This window comes from Hoplias malabaricus, chromosome Y, assembly GCF_029633855.1.
Source record: "Hoplias malabaricus isolate fHopMal1 chromosome Y, fHopMal1.hap1, whole genome shotgun sequence".
NCBI classification, from domain to species: Eukaryota; Metazoa; Chordata; class Actinopteri; order Characiformes; family Erythrinidae; genus Hoplias; species Hoplias malabaricus.
The window spans coordinates 33,047,493-33,071,848 of NC_089820.1; the positions used below are offsets into that span (position 1 = coordinate 33,047,493).

General features: G+C 39.5%; 1 protein-coding gene across 2 annotated transcripts in view; it reads right to left on the reverse strand.

Annotated features, from left to right (window-relative positions):
* LOC136677692 (ligand-dependent corepressor-like) overlaps window positions 1–24,356 on the reverse strand; it is a 111,093-nt gene that overhangs the window by 58,590 nt on the left and 28,147 nt on the right. For both annotated transcript variants that reach the window (XM_066655285.1, XM_066655284.1), the window contains exon 2: window positions 4,487–4,552. In XM_066655285.1, coding sequence (XP_066511382.1) covers window positions 4,487–4,552 — 66 coding nt within the window. The remainder of the gene's footprint in view (window positions 1–4,486; window positions 4,553–24,356) is intronic.

The following is a 24,356-nucleotide window of genomic DNA, read 5'->3' on the forward strand; positions in this document are numbered from 1 at the left end:
TCTGTAGTTGATGGAGAGAGCAGTGGGGGTAGCGCTGTTTTCCGGTTTGATCCAAGTCTCAGTGAGGGCTAGGATGTCTAGTGAAAGATGGTTTGCATAGGCGGAGATGAAGTCTGCTTTCTTTACTGCAGACTGACAGTTCCATAGACCTATTGAGAAGGAATTGGTTATGGGTGTGGATGTGTGATATAGAGAGCGAAGGTTATCAAGGTTTTGTTTCCATCTGTGGAAGTAGAAGCGCCTGCGAGTTCCAGAGAGAGGAGAGATGGGGTAGGGACACATTGTGGAAGGAGGAAAATTAGGTTTAGTTTGTTTGTTTGGTGGCCTCGCTTGGGAGACACGTTATGTCTTTACCCCAGAATGTCTTTACACCAGAAAAGCTGAACACAAAGGCTGACGCTTCGCTGACGCTTCAGAGGGGTCATTCATTTTTGTAATGGAGATCTCACACAGCTGTCCTGTGTTGGTGATTGATTGTCCCAGCTGAGACTGCCCACTGACAGTTTGGTAGAGAACAAAAGGCCTGAGGGAGTGGTCACAGCTGAAACTCCCTCGAGCTGATTGTTTCCCTAATTGAATCAGTAGTGGTACTTAACACCTTTAGAATGGGTTTCAGTTGATACTTGCAGTCAGGTGACTGGAGCCACAGCACAGGAAGTCCACAAGATCAGTTGAGTTGGTAAATAAATACAGAATGCACAAGCATGCACTTACTCAGGTTCTTCTTCTGTGTCTGCAGTTCCTCTGATTTATAATGGTTTACTGATTTATAAAATGGTCATTTGGAATAAGTAGTCCATTCAACCAAGAGATATCAGTCCAGTGTTTACCAGACTCTACACCTATGAAATACGAAGTGATTTTACTGTATAGTGTTTGAGTAAATAGCATCCAAATTTTCCATATTTTAAAATGGTTTGCTGCTTCCACACATCCTCACTGTGAATCAGGTTGGAGGTGAGCTGAGGAGACTCCACACTAGGAAAGCAACTGGACCAGGCAAAGTGTGTCCTAAACTACTGACTAATTTGGGAGGGTCCCCACACTCTGGAAAACATCATGCCTCTGGAAAACTACCTGTGCCCAAAAAGGTGCGCAGCAGTGTGCTCAATGACTTCAGACCCGTCGCATTAACATTGCATGTTATGAAGACCATGGAGAGACTCCTCCTACACCTTCTCAGACCCCAGACTGGACATGCATTGGATCCCCTGCAGTTTGCATATTTGGAAAAGTTGGGAGTTGAGGATGCCAACCTCTACCTTCTACATTGGACACACTCTCATCTGGACAAGAGTAGTAGCGCTGTGAGAGTAATGTTTTTCTACTTATCCTGCTAAGAGAATAGTTAGTGAGAATGCAAGTGGACCCACACATGGTCCCACATGGACCCACACTGGATCATTGACTACCTCACTGACAGACCTCAGTATGTCAGGCTGAAGGACTGCACATCAGAGACTATAGCCAGCAGCACAGGAGCACCACAGGGGACTGTACTCTCAATATTTCTCTGTATGATCTACACCTCAGACTTTATGTACAACTAGGATATGCCACATGCAGATATTTTCGGATGGCACTGCCATTGTGCCATGTGTAAAAGGAGGACAGGAGGAGGAGTACAGGAGTGGAGGTCTTTGTGTCATGGAGTCATAGAAACAACTTACAGCTAAACACTTCCAAGACCAAGTAGATGGTGATGGACTTTCTTAGGCCAGCCCAACCCTGCAACCAGTCTCTGTTGAGGGTGTTTAAGTAGAGGTGGTTACCTCTTACAAGTTTTTGGGCTGCAGCTTTACAACAAACTGGACTGGTCTGAGAACACAGACATCCTGCAGGAAAGGGCAGAGTATGATGAAAAATCTAGATGCATCTGAAAAAGCTGGCCAGGTGAGCGGGGTCAGTGGTTGGTGTGAAGTTGGACTCTGTGGATATGGTGGCTGATAGTAGGAAATTGCAAAAACTGCTCTCTCCATCATGGAAGATAAAGTTCTGTGAAGGTATTTTTGGGGCAAAACACCTGAATATCTGTGACAGTGAAATTTGTAGTTCTAAAAAATAGTAACACGTGTAATATCAGTAAATTTGAAGTCACAGGGAATTGCAGTGGTGAATATGGTGCAAAACACCTTCACACACTTGTATAAATGTGCACAGAAGTTTCTCATTCAGAAACCAATATTTGAATCTGTGCAATGCGAGTTACATACATGTTTTTTTCATTTTAGTTTTTTTCGTGGGATATTTGTCTAGCACAAACATTAGTCAATGAATACATCAGCTTGAATCTGCGGCTTCAAGGCTCAAATACTGTCTTTTTCGCTCAAACATGATTTTTTGCACTTGCTACTATAGTGTCCCATCTTTTTATATGTTATTCTCTGCCCTCGCATGGATATTTTATTTAACTTTTTATTTGATATTTTGTTGCTCTTATACTTTGATCTGCTTACCATGTCCTGTAAACGTAACATCCCCTCTATAGTGAAGTCTACTATGATGTGTTTGTTCCTTCTGGATCTTTCTTTCTATCTATCTATCTAAAAATAACTATTTTATAAATCAGTACTTAATTCATTATTCATTAAGAGCAATGGACAATTCTGTGGATTTTGGTAAACACTGAACTGATATCTGTTGCTTGTATGGATACTTATATACGTATTAGAAATGACCATTTTATGCAGCATGAAATCTGACAAATCATTAAAAACAATGGACAGTTATGGCGAGTTTGAATGGTATTGACTCAAAATCTATACAGTAAAATCACTTCATATTTCATAGGTACAGAGTATGGCAAACACTGAACTCATATCTGTTGATTGTGTGGACTACTTATTCAAAATAACTATTTTATAAAGCAGTAAACTTAAGTCATTCAAAACAATGGACAATTATGGGGAATCTGAATGTCATTTACCCAAAACTATACAGTAAAATAATTGTATAGGTACATAGTATGGTAAACACTGAATGTATATCTGTGGGTTTTGTGGACTACAGTGATCCCTCGTTTTTCGTGGGGGAAGCGTTCCAAGACCACCAGCTAAAAACGAATTTCCGTGAAGTAGAGGAAAGATATATTTTTTTAATGTATTTAACGAGTATTTGGACTTTTAAAACCCTCCCTGTACTGTTACCAATCCATCCTTTGTCATTCTATAATGTTTTTCAGCTGGAACTACTAATAGAGTAATCATAAGCTGTGATTTATCATAAATAAATTTCACTCGAATGAGGACATGAACAATTCATGTACTGTACATAAGAAATACTTGTAAATAATATATTTATATTTTCACCTACAGGCCTAGCCTAATACATGTAAATAATAAAAAAGCACCCTTGAAAAAACACACGAAAGATGAACCATGAAGTAGCGAGGGATTACTGTATTAGAAATAATTTTATGGAGCATGGAACTTGAATAACAATTAAACATTTTAAAATATGGGGATTTTGGATGTAAGCTGGTTTAACCGCAGTCAATTTCCCCGAGTACGAGTTAACGACCGCGGACACAAACACACATTTCCATATTTTCCCAGGGATTTGGACACTAAAAGCTGTGCTCTGTTTGGAACCGATACTGGAGGCATTTTATTCCATATTTCTGAGGTGAAACTGTTAAGACAGCCAGAGGGAAGGGCTAATACTCTACTGTATGAGAGAACCCACTTCTCATGGGTCGTCATTTACTTAGCCAATCAGTAGCCATCATTCAGTGCTGCAGCCAATGGAATCAAAGTCCCTCCTAGACAAGCTGCACTTATATTACTGTTTTAACCATACTTTATTAACTGGTGTTATGTCTGAGAGTAATTCAATTTATTTGTTGTGTGTTTATTTCACAAGCACTTATTAATTGCACTTATATTTCAAGGCTATTAACAATGGCCAAAACTATGGAGAGAGGGGGAAAAAGAAAAAAAAAAAATTAAAAAAGATACACTGAGCAATAATCTGTTCCTTATGTAGCAAAAGCAATTAGAAAAAATGTGTAAAGGTCTTGCAAAGTCATTCTAAAAGTCAACAATTTCTGTCCTTACGTAATACCAGTACAGAAAATGAAAAGGGTTGCATGTATAAAAACTGGGCCATTCTGCCAACATCGCAAACAGCACAACAAGTTCCACAAACTCACAGAAAAAAGACAGACAGAGAGAGAGAGAGAGAGAGAGGGTATGTTTGTGGTGTGTGTGTTTGTGTGGGCGCATAGGCACATATTGGAATTCAAGGCACCGCTTTAGCTCAGAGCTTTAACTGCAAACAAACCGCAAAAGCAAAAATGATCAAAAATGATCTAAATATGCCATGATGCTGATTTAATAAACAATGTGTGACCTCAAAATAAAAAGACACAAACTCATCTATTTAATTATAAAAATAATCCCAGCCCATGATTTATATTAAACACAAAAAAGTAAAAAAAAAAAATGTGAATAAGGACTTTTAAATGAATGAATGAAGTTATCCTTACCTTCAAAAACAGTCAAATCTTTTACTAGCCCTGGCCCAAACAGCCCTTCCAAAATGCTTTCAAAACCTGAAAAAGAGACAATGCATATTTAGCACCTGCAGGGGTGTTTTAATGTATGGAATTTTACAACACGAACACACCCCATTAAAAATGAATTAACGAGTTTACTAATATAATACAAAACATCTGATGTTTCTTATTTTCTATACTTATTATGGTACCACTTTCAAACGAAACTACACAAAGGTTAATAAATGATTTAAAAGTCTGTTTATTACATGGTAATTAATTTGATTGTAAATAATTTAAATGTCATTAACAACCATTTATTACACAGAGACAGGAAATGTGACCGTGACCTCTATTTGTCTAATATTCAAAATCAGACAACTTACTGAAAATATCAGGGGGAAAGAATAAGCTAAAACCTGAAAAATCCACATTTGTGCAAATAATATTATATAGTGCAATTTTATAGTGCTTATTTAAATAATACTGAGGTTAACAAAGAAAATCTGGAATTAATCTACTGTAGTGTGAGATTAGGAGCACATCAAATTAACATATAGATGAACAAATGTAGAAATGTGAAGATATAAAAACAAATAACTGAGAAATTAGGGCTGTGCCATATTGTATTGTTAGTATAATATCGTCATCATTTTTAAAACAATAAAAAAAAAAATACAAAAAACCAGTATCGTGAAGATAGTGATATTCTGACTTGTTTAAATAATGACGTCATGCATAATATGGCCTACATTCAGGCACAGTGAAGTATGGTGGAAAGTAGAGGTGGACGATATAATATTGTTCATGATAATAACGATATGTATTTTAATTCGATAAAAGACTTTTGCCATATTGCGATATTGTGATGTAAGCACGAGCTTCTAACACAGGTGCTGACCTGACTTGAGCTCAAGCTAGAGCTGGGGGATATATCACAAATATCTATACATTTCATAGTATTTTTTACATTATTTTGAAAATTACCATATTTGTTATACAGAGTATGCCAAGGATAAGCATGTTTCCATTTTTACATTTACATTTTACATTATAGTTCACAAATGTCCCATTCAGCTCTCTGCTTTTTCTCTGTCGCGCGCACCCATCTACGCATGCTTGCATACACACAGATACACACACACCACACTTTCCTGCCATTTCGCATGCACTCAGGTCTACATCTCTGATAACTGAGAGTCAACAATGGATAAAAATGAAACCAGTGGCAAAGCTTTAATTAAAAAAAAAAAAAAAAAAAAAAAAAAAAAAAGATTTGTTAACATAATGTGTTTGAAACACGCTGTTCTCCTTCAGCCGGAGGAAGGGGCAGATACTCAACAGCTCCTAAAAAGAGAATGCACTTCTCTGTTTAGGCTTCTCACTGGCTAAGAACAGTCCTCTACAGGAAGGGCCAAAGTAGTCTTTATTTTCGGAGGCGCCTAATGTCCTTCAACATCTGCCGGACTATGCCCATGATCTTCTAAGAGTCTGTGATGGCAAGTGCTATCCTATATGCTGTTGCATGCTGGGACAGCAGGCTGAGGGCAACAAACACCAACAGACTTAACAAACTGATCCGTAAGGCCGTTGATGTTGAGGGTGTGGAGCTGAACAGCGGCTGGCAGTGTCGGAGAGGTGTGACACCATGGTTCATCCGTGCAATAATCAGTACCACAATATAATGTTCATATGTACAATAATAATTGTTATTAATTTTTATTAATGTGTGCAATAATTCAGAGGTGCAATAATACAATATAATTTAGATTTATTATCACAGCCTATGCCACTTTACTGTATTTTTAAAAGTGTAAATGTGTACATATTGGAAATTTCTCTTTTGTTTAAATTTTTTTCTCTTTTTTGAGTGTTTATTCTTTGCATAAACGATTGCAACTGTAACAGCAATTTCCCTCTGGGATCTATAAAGTATTTCTGAATCTGAAAAATTAAACCGCAGTTTAAAGCAGTTTGTTTCTTAAAATGAAATATTCAGTGTCAAGCAGATACACTGAGCTGAGTTTATTTGAAGTGTGCACTGTGTAACAATACTATCTAGGAAAATCTAAGGATCAGAGCAGTATCAAATACTCGAATCAGGATCAGGGCATCACTATTTCTTAGACATAGAGTTGATAATTACTGTTAGATAATGCAGCATGTTCTTTTTGGAGTTAAAAATAAACATTCATATTTTGACATTATATTTTGTTATGGTTTTCATAATATTGTATCATATATAACCATTTCTTTTAGCCCTAGTGGAAAGTGGCTCGGAGTTGAAAGAATATCCTTCAAAAAACAGGAGTGACTTCTGTCGTGTGGAGGGGGTTTGGTTACAAAATATCAGATGTACCATGGTATTGTGTAAGAAATCATCATCATCATCATCTTTCGCTTGTCCATTTCCGGGTCGCGGTTGTAAGAAATTAAAGAAGCCTAAACCAGCAGAAGGCGGGAGCACCACTAATGTGTTTAACCTCCTCAGGCAGAAACACCATATCTCAAATATATTTAATTTAATACATTTTAAAATGGTGTGTTTTTGAAGTTAATAAAACAATTTTTCTGTGTTATGTTCATGTCACCAAAATACCCTGAAATATTGTGATATTATTTTAGGCCCATATCATCCATACCCAATAGAAATATATAATTTTAGAAATACAGAAATCAATTCAATACATAAATAATTACATACTTTCCATAACAAAAAAACTATTAATTTAGTTAGTTAGTTAATTTAGATAATTTGTGCACTTATTTACTTATACATTTAATTTTTCTTCATACTTCATATTGTTGCCATCACAACGCTGCACAGGATACAAATACTAAATTAAAACATTGGGCAACTGGTCCCAGAAGGATGGTGCTCAACTTTACATAGCCTTATCTCTTTTCTGACATTTTCTTACAGTGCACTGCTTAAATAGTCTACTTGGAAGCTAATAGAGTGAATTTTGTGTCAAAAGTTCCACAAAGCAAAAATAAATCTGCAAGCCAAAGTTTTAGAATCAAGAGCAGAAAGCTGTGAATGTAATTTCAAAACAGGGGAAACATATAGCAATACCTTGACTTACAAGTTCCAGTCCCCTTAAAAACCACAACAATTTTTTGTGTTTTTAAATAAGAAAAATGAAAGGTAATTTATAAATAATAAATAATGTATAAAAAAGAATAATACATAATTAAAAAAAGTAAAGAAATAAACTGGTTCTATTACGTGTATTTACCTTGAATATCAGATGAAGATGCTGCAGGGATGGAGGAGATTGGAGTTGTTGTTTTTTTTTCCCTCTATCACATAACGTAACTTACACTTAATGCTACAAAAAACTCGGACACGACAAAGATGCACAGCAAGATAACCAAGTGAACTGAATGCTTGCTAGTGGTGGGTGGCATAAGCTCATTCACTCATAACTCAGATCTTGGCTTAAAGCAAAAACAAAAAAAACCCAGATGGCTCGTATCTCCGAAAAAGGGGGCGCTACACTTGGCTGATTAATAACTGATTAAAAAATGGGCTTTTATGTGCTATAGCGCCATCTAGGATTGCAGCGGCACCACAATTTAATCATGTCATCTGATCCTCATACTGATGCGCAGTTTTGAAATTTTTGGGGAAAGTGTTTTTGAGTAATAGTTGCATTCATGATTCATGCTGGATCTCTATTATTGGGAGGGGCCTATAAGCCACATAGTGATAAAAGTTCAACATTTTATTATGGTCCTAACACGTAGTGTAGGGCCATATTTTAACTGTTAGGATTTTTCTTATTAGGGGTTCGAGGGGTTGGATGAAACGCGATGGGCAACCCAAACCGTCCTACAGACTTGTCATTTGGTCAACTGGTAGTAAACCCTCCCGCTACTCAGGCGCAAAGAATCAGCCCGATCAGCCTGATGGTGGTGCTATAACGCGTCACTCCCTATCTCTCCTACCCTGTGTGGCGTAGAGACGAAATTCTTTGTTCCCCAGATTCCTCAGGTCAGACCCTACAAAAAAGCCTCAAGAACCCATAAGCTCCGCCTACTTAGATTTTGAGCTAATTTGCATAATGTGCAAAATCACACAAATTTTTGACCGCGAACTAGTCTCTGGAAATGTACCCAATATGGACATATGTGGTATCAGCAGAATCCTAAAACCTGAACTTTAATAATTATTCAAAAAAAGTTGGAATTTCATCTCTGCTCGGCTTCCAGGCTTCCAGACTTCCAGAAGTAGTGTGCCAAATATGACCACATTGCACGGAAAGGGGACGCTACAATTAGACACCAACTGGTTGCACAGGTTATTAATTGATTACACTACCACCTAGAGATGCAGTAACAGCAAGATGAGATAGATATATTCTGAACATCATGGAAAAGCCCCTTATGCATTTTCATAACATATGCCTAAAGCATTTTTGAGTTACAGCTGTTTTTTATGTGATGTTTCAACGGCAAGCTGCACATCTCTATTTAAGCAGAGGCTGAAATCACACAGTAATGAAAGTTCCACATTTTTTGATAATTACTAAAGTTCAGGTTCTTATGATTCTCATGAAACCACATGTCTATATTGGGTTTTGATCCAAGGACTAGTTCTTGATCAAATATATGTCTCCTCCCACTCATCTGCCTGGAGTCTTCTATTTTTTGCTGAATCCCCCCTCAGCCCCTCCCTCTCCTTCTCACACACAGACTGTCACCTCTCCCCCTCCCCTCCCCCCTGCCAGTCAGAGAGGGCCAGAGGACACAGACAATTGAAAGCATATCTAACTATCTATAGTTTTCAGCTCCACTGTCCAAAGGAGCACTCTGTAGATCTAACATTACAGAGAGGGGTGCACCTCTTGCTCTGCATACTTTCATTTCTCCCTTTCACATGTTCTTCAATGGTCAGGACACCTACAAAGCAGATATACAGAAAATGTATGACCTAGTGTCTCTGCCTTTCTTATCTATAATGTGGACTAACAGAGTATGTGTGTGTAACCGTGTAGACAGTGAGTGGACACAGGCTTTAAAATTATCCAGCAGGCACGGTTCTGTCTGATCCACTCATAAGAGCACAATACACACTGACATAGCACCACAATGTCAATATCACTACAATGCTGAGAATGTATGAGCAACTGTGTCTGAATTTACGTCTATAAGTTTGACCAATAAAATATATGTATCTCAGTGTGGACAGTGACTTGACACAGATGTTAAAATCTCTAGCAGCACTGCTGTGTCTTATCCACTCATAAGAGCACTACACACACTGCCATATCACCACAATGTCAGTGCCACTGCAGTTCTGAGAATTATCCACTACCCAAATTATATACGCTTTGTGGAGGTCCTGAACAGTGGGTCAGAATCCAGGGTGAAATTCCAGAGTCAGTTCTGTGCTCTGTGCTTTCTCTGTAACCCAAGCCCCACGTTCACCTGTCTGCAGACCAGAAATTCACCCACTCATCTACTACCCCTTCTTCTTACAATCCAGAGCACCAAGGATCACATTTTACAGCACTACAAAATCTATCTTAAAGTGTGGCTCCTGTATCAGGAAATGTCATATGCTACACTCTTGCTCTGCAAAGACTGCTTGCTTTCACCCTGCTCTTCAATGGTCTAGACACCCATACTGCAGGTATGACTCAGGTGTTGGCATTTTAAATCCCTCAGCAACACTGCTGGACAGAGAATAGTCCACAACCAAACACTGCCAGCAGAGAGTGTCTTCTGTCAATTGATGACTGACTCGAGTACAAGCAACTCCACATCATATCTGCTGTTTGGGGGTCCTGAACATTAGAGTGAGAAACCAGAGTGCAACTCCAGAGTGACTTCTGTATTCTATGCTTTCTCTGTCATCCGCTACTCCTCCATCTCATGCTACACCTCCAAAGAGATGCCAGAACAGCATGGAACACCTTACAAACACTACACAAACTTCCCCAAAAGCCCCCATTATCTCAGGACAGCTCATATGCATAGAACACCTTACAAACACTACACAAACTTCCCCAAAAGCCCCTACTATCTCAGGACAGCTCATGTGCTAGCACTTTGTTCTTCTACCAGTGAATACCAGCTTGGACCCTGGGAATAGTCGCTTGCAGCTATATTTTTTTATTCTTTTTCTCCGATGAAACGCAATGGGCAGCACAAACCGTAGGTTCTACAGACTTGTCGTTTGGTCAACTGGTAGTAAACCCTCCCGCTACTTAGGCGCAAAGAATCAGCCCGATCAGCCTGATGGTGGCGCTATAGCGACGCAGAACGCGCCGATTCTTATATCTCATACCCCTTGTAGCGTAGAGACGAAATTCTTTTTTTCCCCCTGGTTCCTCAGGTCAGACCAGATTCTATGACGATGAAGAAATATTCGAAAAAACATGGCCACCATCAGCCAATCAAATTTCAGCAGCAGTTTCATGACCTTAACAAGGTCCTATCCTCATGACACTTGCATGGTATGTGCATTGCACCACTTCCTGAGCACATAATTTATTACGATAGTCTCTAGGGGGTGCATTTCGATTTTTCAACATGCAAATATGGAATATATCAGCGAAATATCAACATATTGACAATCAGTTTGCTTTATTGCGTACTCTGCATAGTGTCTTACAACTATTGTCAAAAAATGCATAGTTTATTCACAATAGTCAGATATGTGAAAATGGAGCTTTTCGAACTCCTCCCTGGAAATTTGTCTTATCAATAAACAACTGGTATTTTTCAAATCTCTATAGACTGTAGGTCAATAATTATTTAAGAAAGTTGGAACTTTTGACACGCTGTTGCGGTAGTTATTCAACAAATATGCATGGGCGGGCCTTGATGCACTTTTTGAGATATAACTCAAACATACTTTGCCCAAATCGAACAAAACTTGGTACACATATGTATGTCATTACTCTGAAGTAGTGTGCCAAATGTGACCACATTGCACAGAAAGGGGGCGCTAATATTAGACAGCAACTGGTTATATAGGTTATTAATTGATTACACCGCCACCTAGAGATGCAGTACCAGCAACATGAAATAGATATATTCCCAAGACCTTGGGAAAGGAGCTTGAGCATTTTCACAAATTATGGCTAAAGCATTTTTGACAGGCGATGTTTCGAAGGCACGCTGCACATCTCTATTTAAGCAGAGGCTGCAATCACACAGTAATGAAAGTTCCACATTTTTTTGATAATTATTACAGCTCAGGTTCTTACGATTCTCTTGATACCACATATGTCTATGTTGGGTTTTGATCCAAGGACTAGTTCTTGATCAAGTATATGTCGGCTACATGCCGATGGGCAAAACAGATTCTGTTTTGCAGATTCCCGCCTCAGCCCCTCCCTCTCCTCCTCACACATTTTCCCATCCTCTCCCCCCCTGCCAGTCAGAGAAGGCCAGAGAACACAGACACAAAAATGCAGATATACAGCAATAAACACTAAAATTATGACCACCTCATTATCTCTACATTCAATGTCCATGTATTCAGCTAAACTGCGCACAAGATCACTTTGTATGTCTAAAAATATAGAAAGGGGTCCACCTTTTGCTCTGCATTCTTTCAATGCTCCCTTTCACCCGGTTCTTCAATGGTCAGGATGCACACAAAGCAGGTATGCTTAAAATGTATGACCTACTGTCTCTGCCTTTTTTATCTATAATGTGGACCAACATAGTAGATGTGTGTAACGCTGTGGGCAGTGTGTGGACACAGGTTTTAATGTCTCCAGCAGCACTGCTCTTTCTGATCCACTCCTAAGAGCACAATACACACTGACATATCAACACTATGTCAGTGTCACTACAGTGCTGAGAATGTATGAGCTACTTTCTCTGATTTTATATCTATAATGTGGACCAATAAAATAGGTGTATCTAAAGGTGTGGACAGTAAGTGGAAACCGGTGTTAAAATCTCCAGCAGCTCTGCTCTGTCTGATCCACTCATAAAAGAACTGTACACACTGCCATATCATCACATTGCCATTGTTACTACAGTGCTGAGAATGTATGAGAAACTGTCTCTGAATTCATATCTAAAGTTGGACCAATAAAATATGTGTATCTCAGTGTGAACAGTGAGTTAAAATTCTCCAGCAGCACTGCTGTGTGTTATCCACTCATAAGAGCGCTACACACACTGCCATTGTCACTGCAATGCTGAGAATTATCCACTACTCAAATCATATCTGCTTTGAGGGGGTCCTGAACATTGGGTCTCAATCCTTGGTGAAATTCCAGAAATTCCACTTCTTGTGCTCTGTGCTGTCTCTAAAACCCAAGCCACACGTTCACCCATTTGCAGACCAGAAATTCACCCACTCATCCACTACCCCTTCTTATTACAATCCAACTCTGCTGAGACACCACGACACCAAGGATCACATTTAAAAGCATTATAAAATCTATATTAAAGTGTGGCTCCTGTATCAGGAAATGTCATATGCTACCTTCTTGCTCTGCAAAGACTGCTCGCTTTCACCCTGTTCTTCAATGGTCTGGACACCCATACAGCAGGTATGACTCAGGTGTTGGAGTTTTACATCCCTCAGCATCACTGCTGGACAGAGAATAGTCCACAACCAAACACTGCCAGCAGAGAGTGTCTTCTGTCCACTGATGACGGACTCGAGTACAAGCTACTCCACCTCATATCTGCTGTTTGGGGGTCCTGAACATTAGAACGTCTGTGCTCTATACTGTCTCTGTCATCCGCTACTCCTCCATCTCATGCTACACCTTCAAAAAGATGCCAGAACAGCATGGAACACCTTACAAACACTACACAAACTTCCCAAAAAATCCCCTTCTATCTCAGAACAGCTCGTATGCTAGTGCTTTCTTCTTCTACTAGTGAATACAGACTGTCACCTCACCTCTGAAGACCATGGGAAAAGAGCTTGAACATTTTCAGAACTTATGGCTAAAGCATTTTTGAGTTACAGCTCTTTGTTATGCGATGTTTCGAAGGCCAGCTACACATCTCTATTTAAGCAGAGGCTGCAATCACACAGTAATGAATGTTCCACATTTTGTTGATAATTTTTCAAATTCAGGTTCTTATGAATCTCATGATACCACACATGTCCATATTGGCTTTTGATCCAAGCACTAGTTCATGATCAAATATATGTCTGTTACATCTCATCCTGCAGATTCTCTCTATGCAGAATCCTCCCTCAGCCCCTCCTTCTCCTCCTCACACACACACACAGTCACCTCTCCCCCTCCCCTCCCCCCTGCCAGTCAGAGAGGGCCAGAGGACACAGACATTTGAAAGCAGATCTAAACAAATCAACAATACCATCATGACCACCTCATTTTACTTTCAGTTTCCGTGTTTTCAGCTCCACTGTCCACAGGAGCACTTTGTAGATCTAAAACTACAGAGAGGGGTGCACCTCTTGCTCTGCATACTTTCATTGCTCATTTTCACATGTTCTTCAATGGTCAGTGTCACTGCTGTGCTAAGAATTATCCACCACCCAAATCATATCTGCTTTGTGAAGGTCCTGAACATTGGGTCAGAATCCAGGGTGAAATTCCAGATTGACTTCTGTGCTCTCTCTAAAACCCAAGCCACTCATTCACCTGTCTGCAGACCAGAAATTCACCCACTCATCCACTACCCCTTCCTCTTACAATCCTACTCTGCTGAGACACTAGAACACCAATCATCACATTTAAAAGCACTACAAAATCTATCTTAAAGGGTGGCTCCTGTATCAGGAAATGTCATATGCTACCTTCTTGCTCTGCAAAGACTGCTCGCATTCACCCTGCTCTTCAATGGTCAGGACACCCATACATCAGGTATGACTCAGGTGTTGGAGTTGTAAATCCCTCAGCATCACTGCTGGACAGAGAATAGTCCACAACCAAACATATCCAGCAGAGAGTGTCCTGTGTCCACTGATGACGGACTCGAGTACAAGCAACTCCACATCATATCTGCTGTTTGGGGGTCCTGAACATTAGGGTGAGAAACCAGAGTGCAACTCCAGAGTGACTTCTGTGCTCTATGCTGTCTCTGTCATCCGCTACTCCTCCATCTCACGCTACACCTCCAAAGAGATGCCAGGACAGCATGGAACACCTTACAAACACTACTCAAACTTCCCCAAAAAGCCCCTACTATCTCAGGACAGCTCATATGCTAGCGCATTGTTCTTCTACCAGCGAATACAAGTTTGGACCCCGGGAATTGTCGCTTGCGGCTATATTTATTATTCTTTTTCTCGGCTAAAACGCAACGTGGAGCAGAAACCGTAAAGGCTAGAAACACCATACTTGGCAGACTGATAGGGATCCCGTTAAATGACTCAGCCAAGAAAAACTACACTGCTTGACCTAATGGTGGCACTATAGAGCAGCAAAACGCGTTTTTGTTTATATCTCCTATACCGTGAGGCATAGAGACGTAATTTTTTTCCCTGATTCCTTGGATTCAGACAAACTATTTTGCAAATTTGACCATTTAGTTCCGCCCCTGAATTTTTTTTGCTAATTTGCATAATTAGCCAAACTTACTTTTGTGAACTAGTCCATGGATTTTTGTCCAATTCTCTTGAGCATGGTGCCAAATTGTTCGTAAGAGTCTGGAGGGTAATAATTGTCCAAAAAATGTTAGAATTCGGATTCAAGATGGCCGCCATATGCAAATGAACCTCTTCGGCTCTTTGTCTGTTTTACTTAAAAATTCATAACAATTGTATACTTGACTCAAATGTGTTCAAATTGCATACTCCACTTACAGGCATGATTATGAGGTACCAATTCTAAGGAGGAGCCAATATACCTATAGGGGGTGCTGTAAAGGCTACAAGTTTATATCTCAGAATCCGTGAGGCGGACCAGATCGCCGGTTGGCATGCTGCTTCTATCAGCAAGGCTATAAGAGGAAAATTATGGACAATGCGATTCGGGCAAAATTGTGATCGTCATTGGCCAATTAGATTTCAGCAGCTGTTTGACTACCTTAACAAGGTCCAATTATCATGGAATTTGACTGGTATGTTCCTGGGGGCACTTCCTAAGTGCATAAAAAGTTATGTAACGATAGCCAGTAGGTGACGCTATATCAAGAAAATGTGATATATCTAAGCAAAAATTAAGTGTATCGACACGCTGTTTGCTGCTTTGTATACTCTGCAGAGGGCCTAACAACTTTGTAATTGCAAGTGTTGTCAAAAAATGCATTGTTTTTTCCTCAATAACCAGTTGTTCAAAATTGAACTTTTTCGAACTAGTCCATGGAATTTGGCTCTATTCCAAAACAATTGACTTTGTTGGAATCTGCAGAGTCTGTAGGTAAATAATTATCCAAAAAAGTACAACATTTGGACAAACTGTTAGTCGAAAGCGTGCTGAGTTTTTACATTCTTTCAGCTGTAACTCAAACACATGAAGCCCAATCAAGACCACACTTTACATAAATATGTACAGTCTTACCTTGAAGGAGCATGTATAATATGACACAAATCCATCAAAAGGAAGAGCTAATTAGACAATTACATGTCATATGCAGTTTCTGTGTTCATGCTGGATTTCTGTAAGTGGGAGGGGCCTGTAAGCCACATATTGAGGAAAGTTCCACATTTTCTTATTAATTATTAAAGTTCAGGTCCTTAGGATTCCTCTGATACCACATGTCCATACAAGTTAAATATCCACAGAGCAGTAGCTGAATAAAATGTCTGCATGTGCATTTGTAACAGCTCAGCTCCACGATGGGACAGTAGTAAACTGATTCACCAGCAGGTGGCACTCTAAGACCAAATATTGTTTTGTTCACCCACATTCATGATCTTATTTCTCTGTACAGGTCAAAGGTCATAACATATGAACAAAAATATAATTTTTTGTTAATTCATTAAAAATGGTGCTCACCAGTCATATCATGTCCTTTGCTAATGAATCATGTGTTTTAGTTTAGCACTCGTGAAGCCTCACTGGCCAAAACTGCTTATGGTCTCTCTGTGCTGATGTTCATTACACCAACACTAAGGCCTCATTGTGCAGACCCTTGCTTTAATGGACACCTCATGGACACGTGACATGCAATTAGTGAGTGATGTACTTAATCAGATTCCATGTTGTTGTTGATATTTACTATACACAATGGCTGCCATCGGCCACTGATGTTTCAGCAGCTCTTTGATAGTCTTAACAAGGCCCAAACATAAAGAACTTTTTACAGAGTGTCTATGGGGCACTTCCTAAGTACATGAGACATTTCATAATGATAGCTGCTAGTTGAAGATATAACAATATCTTAGATTCATTTTTGCCTTGTTTGGCCTAAATGGCCCATGTGTCCTAAGGCCTCATTGACCTCTCAGACTGGCCAAAAGTGCCAATTAGGCCCATTCGTGTTAGGACCATCTCATTGCCGCTTGCGGCTATATTTGATAATTATTATAGGTCAGGTCTTTGGGATTCAGCTGATACCACATATGTACATGTTAGGAAAATATCCATAGAGTAGTACTCCCTTAAATAGTCCTGTATGTGCATTTCTAACATGAAAGACTAACTTTCTTAGCAACACTATGTTACAGTAGTACATCCTTTCACCACCAGATAGAACTACAAAACTAAATATTGTTTTGTTGATCTATATGGAGGTTAAGATCCTTTTCACCTGCACACGTCAATGGTCATACCATATGAATATGAATATTTATTATAGTTAAAAATTATAAAGTCACCTATACCTCTTCAAGTGGCCATTTACCCTCACTCAGTACATCAGAATAAAACAAACCATAACAAAGAGTATTTCCTGATTAGTTATAATCATCAAATTAAAAGAAATAAACACTTGAGATATATCTGTCTGTGTGTAATGAATGGATATAATATACACGTTTAACTCTTTGAATGGAATTACTGAAATAAATCAACTTTTTGATGATATTCTAATTTTATGATCAGCACCTGTAATATACAAGTTTATAGTATATATTGCATATAGTAATATACAATATTACTATTCTGAAGGAGTCTGTCCGACGTTTAAAGCACTGCTCACACATTACATACATCACACAAAGGCCCTCTGACATCACACACATCACTCAGAAACAAACACACCTCAGAGACTGTAGAACACATGCCACAAACACAAGCACCTATTACAAATAAACACCGCACATACCTACTTGGTTCAATGTCTAACAATTTTGCCATAGCCACAAATGTCAATACATCCTCTCCCGATCAATTCATAGTACAGGAGTTGTCAGATTTGACCTGATTGCCATATTAAGCCAGTTAGTGCTTGAACCCGCAGATAGCAGCTAACGCCTCTAGTTAATTTGGCTTGTCAAAGCCAAATTACTGTTCTTCGAAATCTTATTATTAATTTGGCTTGTCAAACTAACCCTACACTTAGTAAAGCGCTTCTTCAAACAGGACATGGTCCTCTCCTAAGACACCTATGGCAGAACCTTCGAGAACACTGACCTTTAACTGCCACAGAGTCTAATTACATAGGAATAACAGCATATCTGACTGACTTAAGGAAGTCACAGATAAATGTGGCTGGATTCTTAAGGTGGGATTTACAATTCCAGCAGCAGTTTATTGAACAAAGTAGTCTAATGAAAGTCTTTTTAAGATGGTAGGGGCTCACTGAGTGGAGATCTGGCAACCCGTTTGGCTGTTTCTGTACCCGTTTGGAAGCTGTTTTGATCGCTCGGGTTTTCCTGTTTACTCGTTTCCATTGTTATTTCTATATTTATATCTGTTTTTATAACCTACTAACCATCCATAGATCTATCTTTTAGATTGTCTCCGCAGGAATATTCATTACAGAGGCACTAAAACTGCCACCGGACCCTGGAGTAACGTTCTTGGTGTAAGTTACTAAAATTCACTAAAAGCGGTAAGTACCTGCAATTCCATGGCTACTACTGGCTGTTTTGCCTGCTCAGAGTGTGGCATGTTTAGTTTAACGCCCTTTTCCACCTCTAGCGATAAATATAGTGGTTGTATTTGTAGTAAGTGTCAGCTAGTTAGCTCTCTGGTGGATAAAGTGGACCAGCTAGAAGTGCGCATCCGGAGCTTATTATTGTTGAGGGATAAACAGCGAGATTCAGTGTTAGCAACTCCGGGTGCCTTAGGGAGAGTTAGCACCCCCACGACTCCGGCTTAGAGCCCTCACAGCGGGGTGAATGGGTGACGTCTCGGCGTCATAGCCGGAAAGCTAAGGCTGATGCTAACGCTGAGGCCAAAGCTAGCCCACCGGGACACCACGCTCCTCCGATTCGCGTGTCAAACAGGTTTGCCCTGCTCAGCGAAGCACCCGCTGAGAAGCCTGTTAAGAGTGCTCTGGTTATAGGAGACTCTATTGTTCGGCACGTGAAATTAGCTACTCCTTTAGGGGCGCCGGCAGTAACAGTTAGCTGTTTATCGGGAGCCAGAGCGCCGGATATTAGTGGCAACCTTAGACTGTTAGCTAATAGGAGATATTCGAGGGTAGTCATTCATGTAGGGGCCAATGATATTCGTCTGCGGCAGTCTGAGGTAACTAAGGATAATATTACAGAGGTGATTAAACTGGCCCAGACGATGTCCGATGCCGTAATCTGCTCTGGCCCCATACCAATGCGGCGTGGCGACGAAGCTTACAGCAGACTTTGGGCGTTAAACTGCTGGATGTCCAAGTGGTGTTCCGAAAATCAAGTGGGCTTTATAGACAATTGGTTACGTTTTGAGGGCAAGCCTGGTCTTATAGGTAGGGATGGTATCCACCCCACGCGGGAGGGTGCTGCCTTACTTTCTTGCAGTATAGCACATAGTCTTTTAGTTAGTCAGCAGAGTAGTGTAGATAGCTGCTGACAATCCAGAGCCGGGACCAGGCCGCAGACAGACAGGCTAAACCGACCGTCAGCAAACTGTCTTGAGACGTCACCCAGGTTCAACTGTATTGAGACTGTGTCTTTCCCCCGAACTAAATGTAAAAGTAGAAAAACAAAATCAGCCTGTTTCAGCAACCTAATCAATATTAAATCATACACAACACCTAGCAGCAACACCTCAGAACTAAAATTTGGGTTACTCAACATAAGATCACTAAACTCAAAAGCACTCATCGTAAATGATATTATAAGTGATCATAAATTCAATGTTTTCTGTCTCACGGAAACGTGGGTTAAACCAAATGAATATTTAGCACTAAATGAAGCCACCCCCCTAGGCTATAATTATGCACATAGCCCAAGAATATCAGGCAAAGGAGGTGGAGTATGTGTAATTTACCAAAATACCCTAGAAATTAGTCTTAAACAATGTGACACCTTCTCTTCTTTTGAGGTTCTCTCCACTATTATTACAAATCCGGTCACAAAAAAGGACGCATTTTTATTATGCAACATTTACAGACCACCAGGGCCTTACTTAGAATTTCTGAAAGAATTCAGCGATTTTGCTACAAACCTAGCGGTGTGCAATCATAAAGTTATAATTGTAGGAGATTTCAATATCCATTTTGAGAAGGAAAGTGACCCACTAAAAAAGGCATTTACCTCAATCTTAGACTCTATTGGTATTACTCAAAATGTAACAGGGCCTACACACTACTGCAGCCACACTTTAGACTTAGTTCTGACACTAGGTCTTAACATTGACAAAATTAATTTCTTACCGCAATCCTCAGCAATCTCCGATCATTACTTAATTTCATATGAGCTACGTTTTATCCATAATATATGTAAGAACCCTCGCTATTCTACAAGGCGTATAATAAAACCATCTACCGCCCTACAATTTATAGAAAACCTACCAGAACTATCGACCCCAGTTCCAACTCCATCAGACCCAATGGACCTAGATGTACTAACTGATTACCTAGAAAATACCTGTCGATCTACTTTAGAAAAGGTAGCACCACTTAAACATAAAAGTATAAGACAGAAAAAGCTCGCACCATGGTATAACGATAAGACCCGTACTTTAAAACAAACATTACGAAAACTAAAGCGGAAATGGCGATCAACCAAGCTTGAAGTGTTCCATTCTGCCTGGAAGGACAGCCTTATAGAGTATAGGAATGCCCTCACTAAAGCTCGCTCAGCATATCTGGCCTCGCTGATCTCCCATAATAAAAATAATCCGAGAGCACTGTTTAGTGTGTTTTCTAGAATTACAAAAAATCAAGCAGGTTCTTCTAATTCCAGCAACTCTCACCAGTAAAGATTTTATGGACTTTTTTAATAATAAAATTGAGAATATTAGACAACAAACTCTAGCCACAAGATCAAATCCATCCTGGCTGCCACCTGATGTGAATGAAATAAAACATAATATAACTGTAAAAGAAAGACTTGAAACCTTTTACCCACTCCCACAATTAGAACTAGAGAAGATTATCACCTCCGCAAACTGTACAACTTGCACACTTGATGCAATTCCCACAAAGTTGCTCAAAGAAGTACTACCAGCTATTATTGATCCTCTTTTAACTATAGTAAACTCATCGCTTAGTCTGGGCCATGTACCCAAAGCTTTTAAACTAGCAGTTATTAAACCTATGATCAAGAAACCAAATTTTGATGCTAGTACACTGTCTAATTACAGGCCTATTTCTAATTTGCCATTTCTGTCTAAGATCTTAGAAAAAGCTGTGGCCCAACAAGTTCATATATACATAAGAATCATATATATGAAAAATTCCAATCTGGATTCAGGCAACATCATAGTACAGAGACAGCTCTAGTCACGATAACAAATGATCTTCTTCTTGACTCTGATCAAGGCCACGTATTCCTGTTGGTGCTTCTTGACCTAAGCGCAGCCTTCGATACAATAGACCACAATATTCTCATAGAATGGTTAGAAAACATGGTTGGAATCACAGGGACAGCCCTATTATGGTTCAAATCTTACTTAACGGAACGTTATCAATTCGTAAAAGTAAACAATCTAAATTCAAATTATTCTAAAGTAAGATTTGGAATTCCACAAGGCTCTATTTTAGGACCATTATTATTTACATTATACATGTTACCGCTAGGCACAGTTATAAGAAACCATGACATTAACTTTCACTGTTACGCAGACGACACACAATTGTATATTTCAGCCAAGCCCGATGACAAACACAGATTAAAGAAAATAGAGGACTGTGTGAAAGACGTGAAAGGCTGGATGTTGCGTAACTTCCTCCTTCTAAACAGCAAAAAAACAGAGGTCCTGCTTTTGGGTCCAAAAGTGACAAGAAATAAATTATCAGACTTAATTTTAAATCTAGCTAACTTTCCAGTTAAACCTGGTTCAGCAGCAAAAAATCTTGGTGTCATAATTGACCCGGATTTATCATTTGATCAACACATAGGTAGTATCACTAGGACAGCTTTTTTACATCTTCGCAATATTGCTAAGATTAGAAATGCCTTATCCCTCCAGGACGCAGAAACATTAGTACATGCCTTTATTACTTCAAAGCTTGACTACTGTAACGCACTACTGTCAGGATGCACCAGCAGCAATTTAAGAAAACTTCAAAATGCTGCAGCTAGGGTCCTCACTAAAACTAGAAAATTTGAACATATCAGCCCAGTTTTATCATCACTTCATTGGCTGCCTGTTAAATTCCGCATTGACTACAAAATTTTGTTATTAACATATAAAGCTCTACATGGGCTTGCTCCTGAATATCCTCAAGATACAATTTCCTATTATGAGCCTCCACGTTCACTCAGATCACAGAATACTGGATTTTTAATTGTTCCCAGAATTCAGAAGGCCTCAGCTGGGGGAAGAGCCTTTTCTTATAAAGCCCCCCAACTCTGGAATGATCTTCCAGAAAATGTTCGGGACTCAGACACAGTCGCAATCTTCAAATGTAGGCTAAATGTAGGTGTTTAGTTTATCATTTGGTAGCTAATGCTCCCCCATAGATAAAGGCGACAGATCCGGGGGGTCCATGGACACAGGGAATTATAGTATACTGAGACGCTGGTGCTGTCGTCCCGCCGCTTCTCGCGATCACTCAGGTTTGTTGACGGTGGAGCGGAGGGATGCCAGTGTTTCAGGATGCTCCCGTGTCTGTGTGTCCTCCTGGTTCTCTCCTTTTAGTTAATGCTGTCATAGTCAGATCTGCCGGAGTCATTAGCCACACTCTGGAAATGTTCATATTTTCTACTTTACAAACACAAAACAGTTCAAAACTAATTCCATCCCTTTACATCTTTCCGAGTAAACGACTGCCCACCTGTCTGTCTGGACACTGATGGATGACTGTCGAGATCCTCCTCCACGCTTCAGACCAGCTGCCCACGCTCCAGCAACCACCAAGTGCCTTGAAGCTGTCCCTACACTGAAGTTCTCATGGACTACTAACTATCATCACCAGTAGATTGACCAGAGGAGGATGGGTCACCCCTTGTGAGCCTTGGTTCCTCCCAAGGTTTCTTCCTCAGCTGGGGGAGTTTTTCCTTGCCACTGTCGCCCCTGGCTTGCTCACTTGAGGGTTTTACATTTGTTTTTACATTTCATGTCAAATCTTAGTCTTACTGGAATTCTGTGAAGCTGCTTTGTGACAACATCAGTTGTGAAAAGCGCTATATAAATAAATTTGATTTGATTTTTAAGGTGACCATTTATTTGCCAAAGTCATCTACTTAATGTGGAAGTCTAAATATAAAGGCTGTTTTTTTTAAGGTGGAATTTTTCAAGGTGTTCTGCAAAATGTAACGGGAATCTTTTGTAATGTGGTATTTATTCTTATGTGACAGTTTCTATAAATTTTAACGTCATAGCCATTAAGCAGCATATAAGCTAATGTGGCAACGATATTAGTAATACGTGACAAGCCAAATTCAAAGTTCGTTCACGAACTTTCCCCCTCTAGTTAATTTGGCTTGTCAAAGCCAAATTATTGTTCTTCGAAATCTTATTATTAATTTGGCTTGTCAAAGCCAAATTACTGTTCTTCGAAATCTTATTATTATTATTATTATTAATACTGTTCTTCGAAATCTTATTAATTTGGCTTGTCAAAGCCAAATTACTGTTCTTCGAAATCTTATTATTATTAATTTAGCTTGTCAAAGCCAAATTACTGTTCTTCGAAATCTTATTATTAATTTGGCTTGTCAAAGCCAAATTATTGTTCTTCGAAATCTTATTATTCTTATTATTATTATTCTATTCGCAAAATGTAAAATGCTACTCCTCCTAGGGTTTTCATGCTACAACTGTGAAACTTCACACGGTCATAGATCCTATGCCAACTCGGGTTGCTTGTGCTTTTTGGAGCGATCCGACTTACGGATTCCGGAATACGAGCTTCCAAAGTGGGAATTTTTCCCATAGGATTGCATTGGCCAAAATTTCAACCTGCTCTAACTCGGTCAATTTTGAAGCTACGGACACGGGATTTCAGACGGTCGGACCTGGGTCCACCGAGACCCACCACGTCGAACATCAGACCTCTCACACTCATCCGTTCTGTTTAATCACTCATTCAATATCCCTCCATTCACTTGAATGGGAGATGGTTAGAGTGCGTGACATTATCGTCACTCTGGCTCTGGCCAGGAAAGCCTTTTTTTCAGTTTTCAGCCGAACATTTCCCCATAACTTCCTTATACTTTCACCTAGAGACTTCATTCCAATTTTAAATGGTAGGGAAATTTCCACTTTCTAGCACATGTTAATATGAGAATATTTGATAATACGGTTTTTGAGGTATGAATTTTTGTTTGGCACTAGGGAGGGTTTTGGCTCCCATAGAGTTCAATGTATTTTTAGAGCGGCTCAGAGTGCGGTTTCTAAATTTTTCTCCTGTTTTTAACTCGTCATAACATGCTCAATTCTTACTTAATCTGCATATTTTTTATACCATA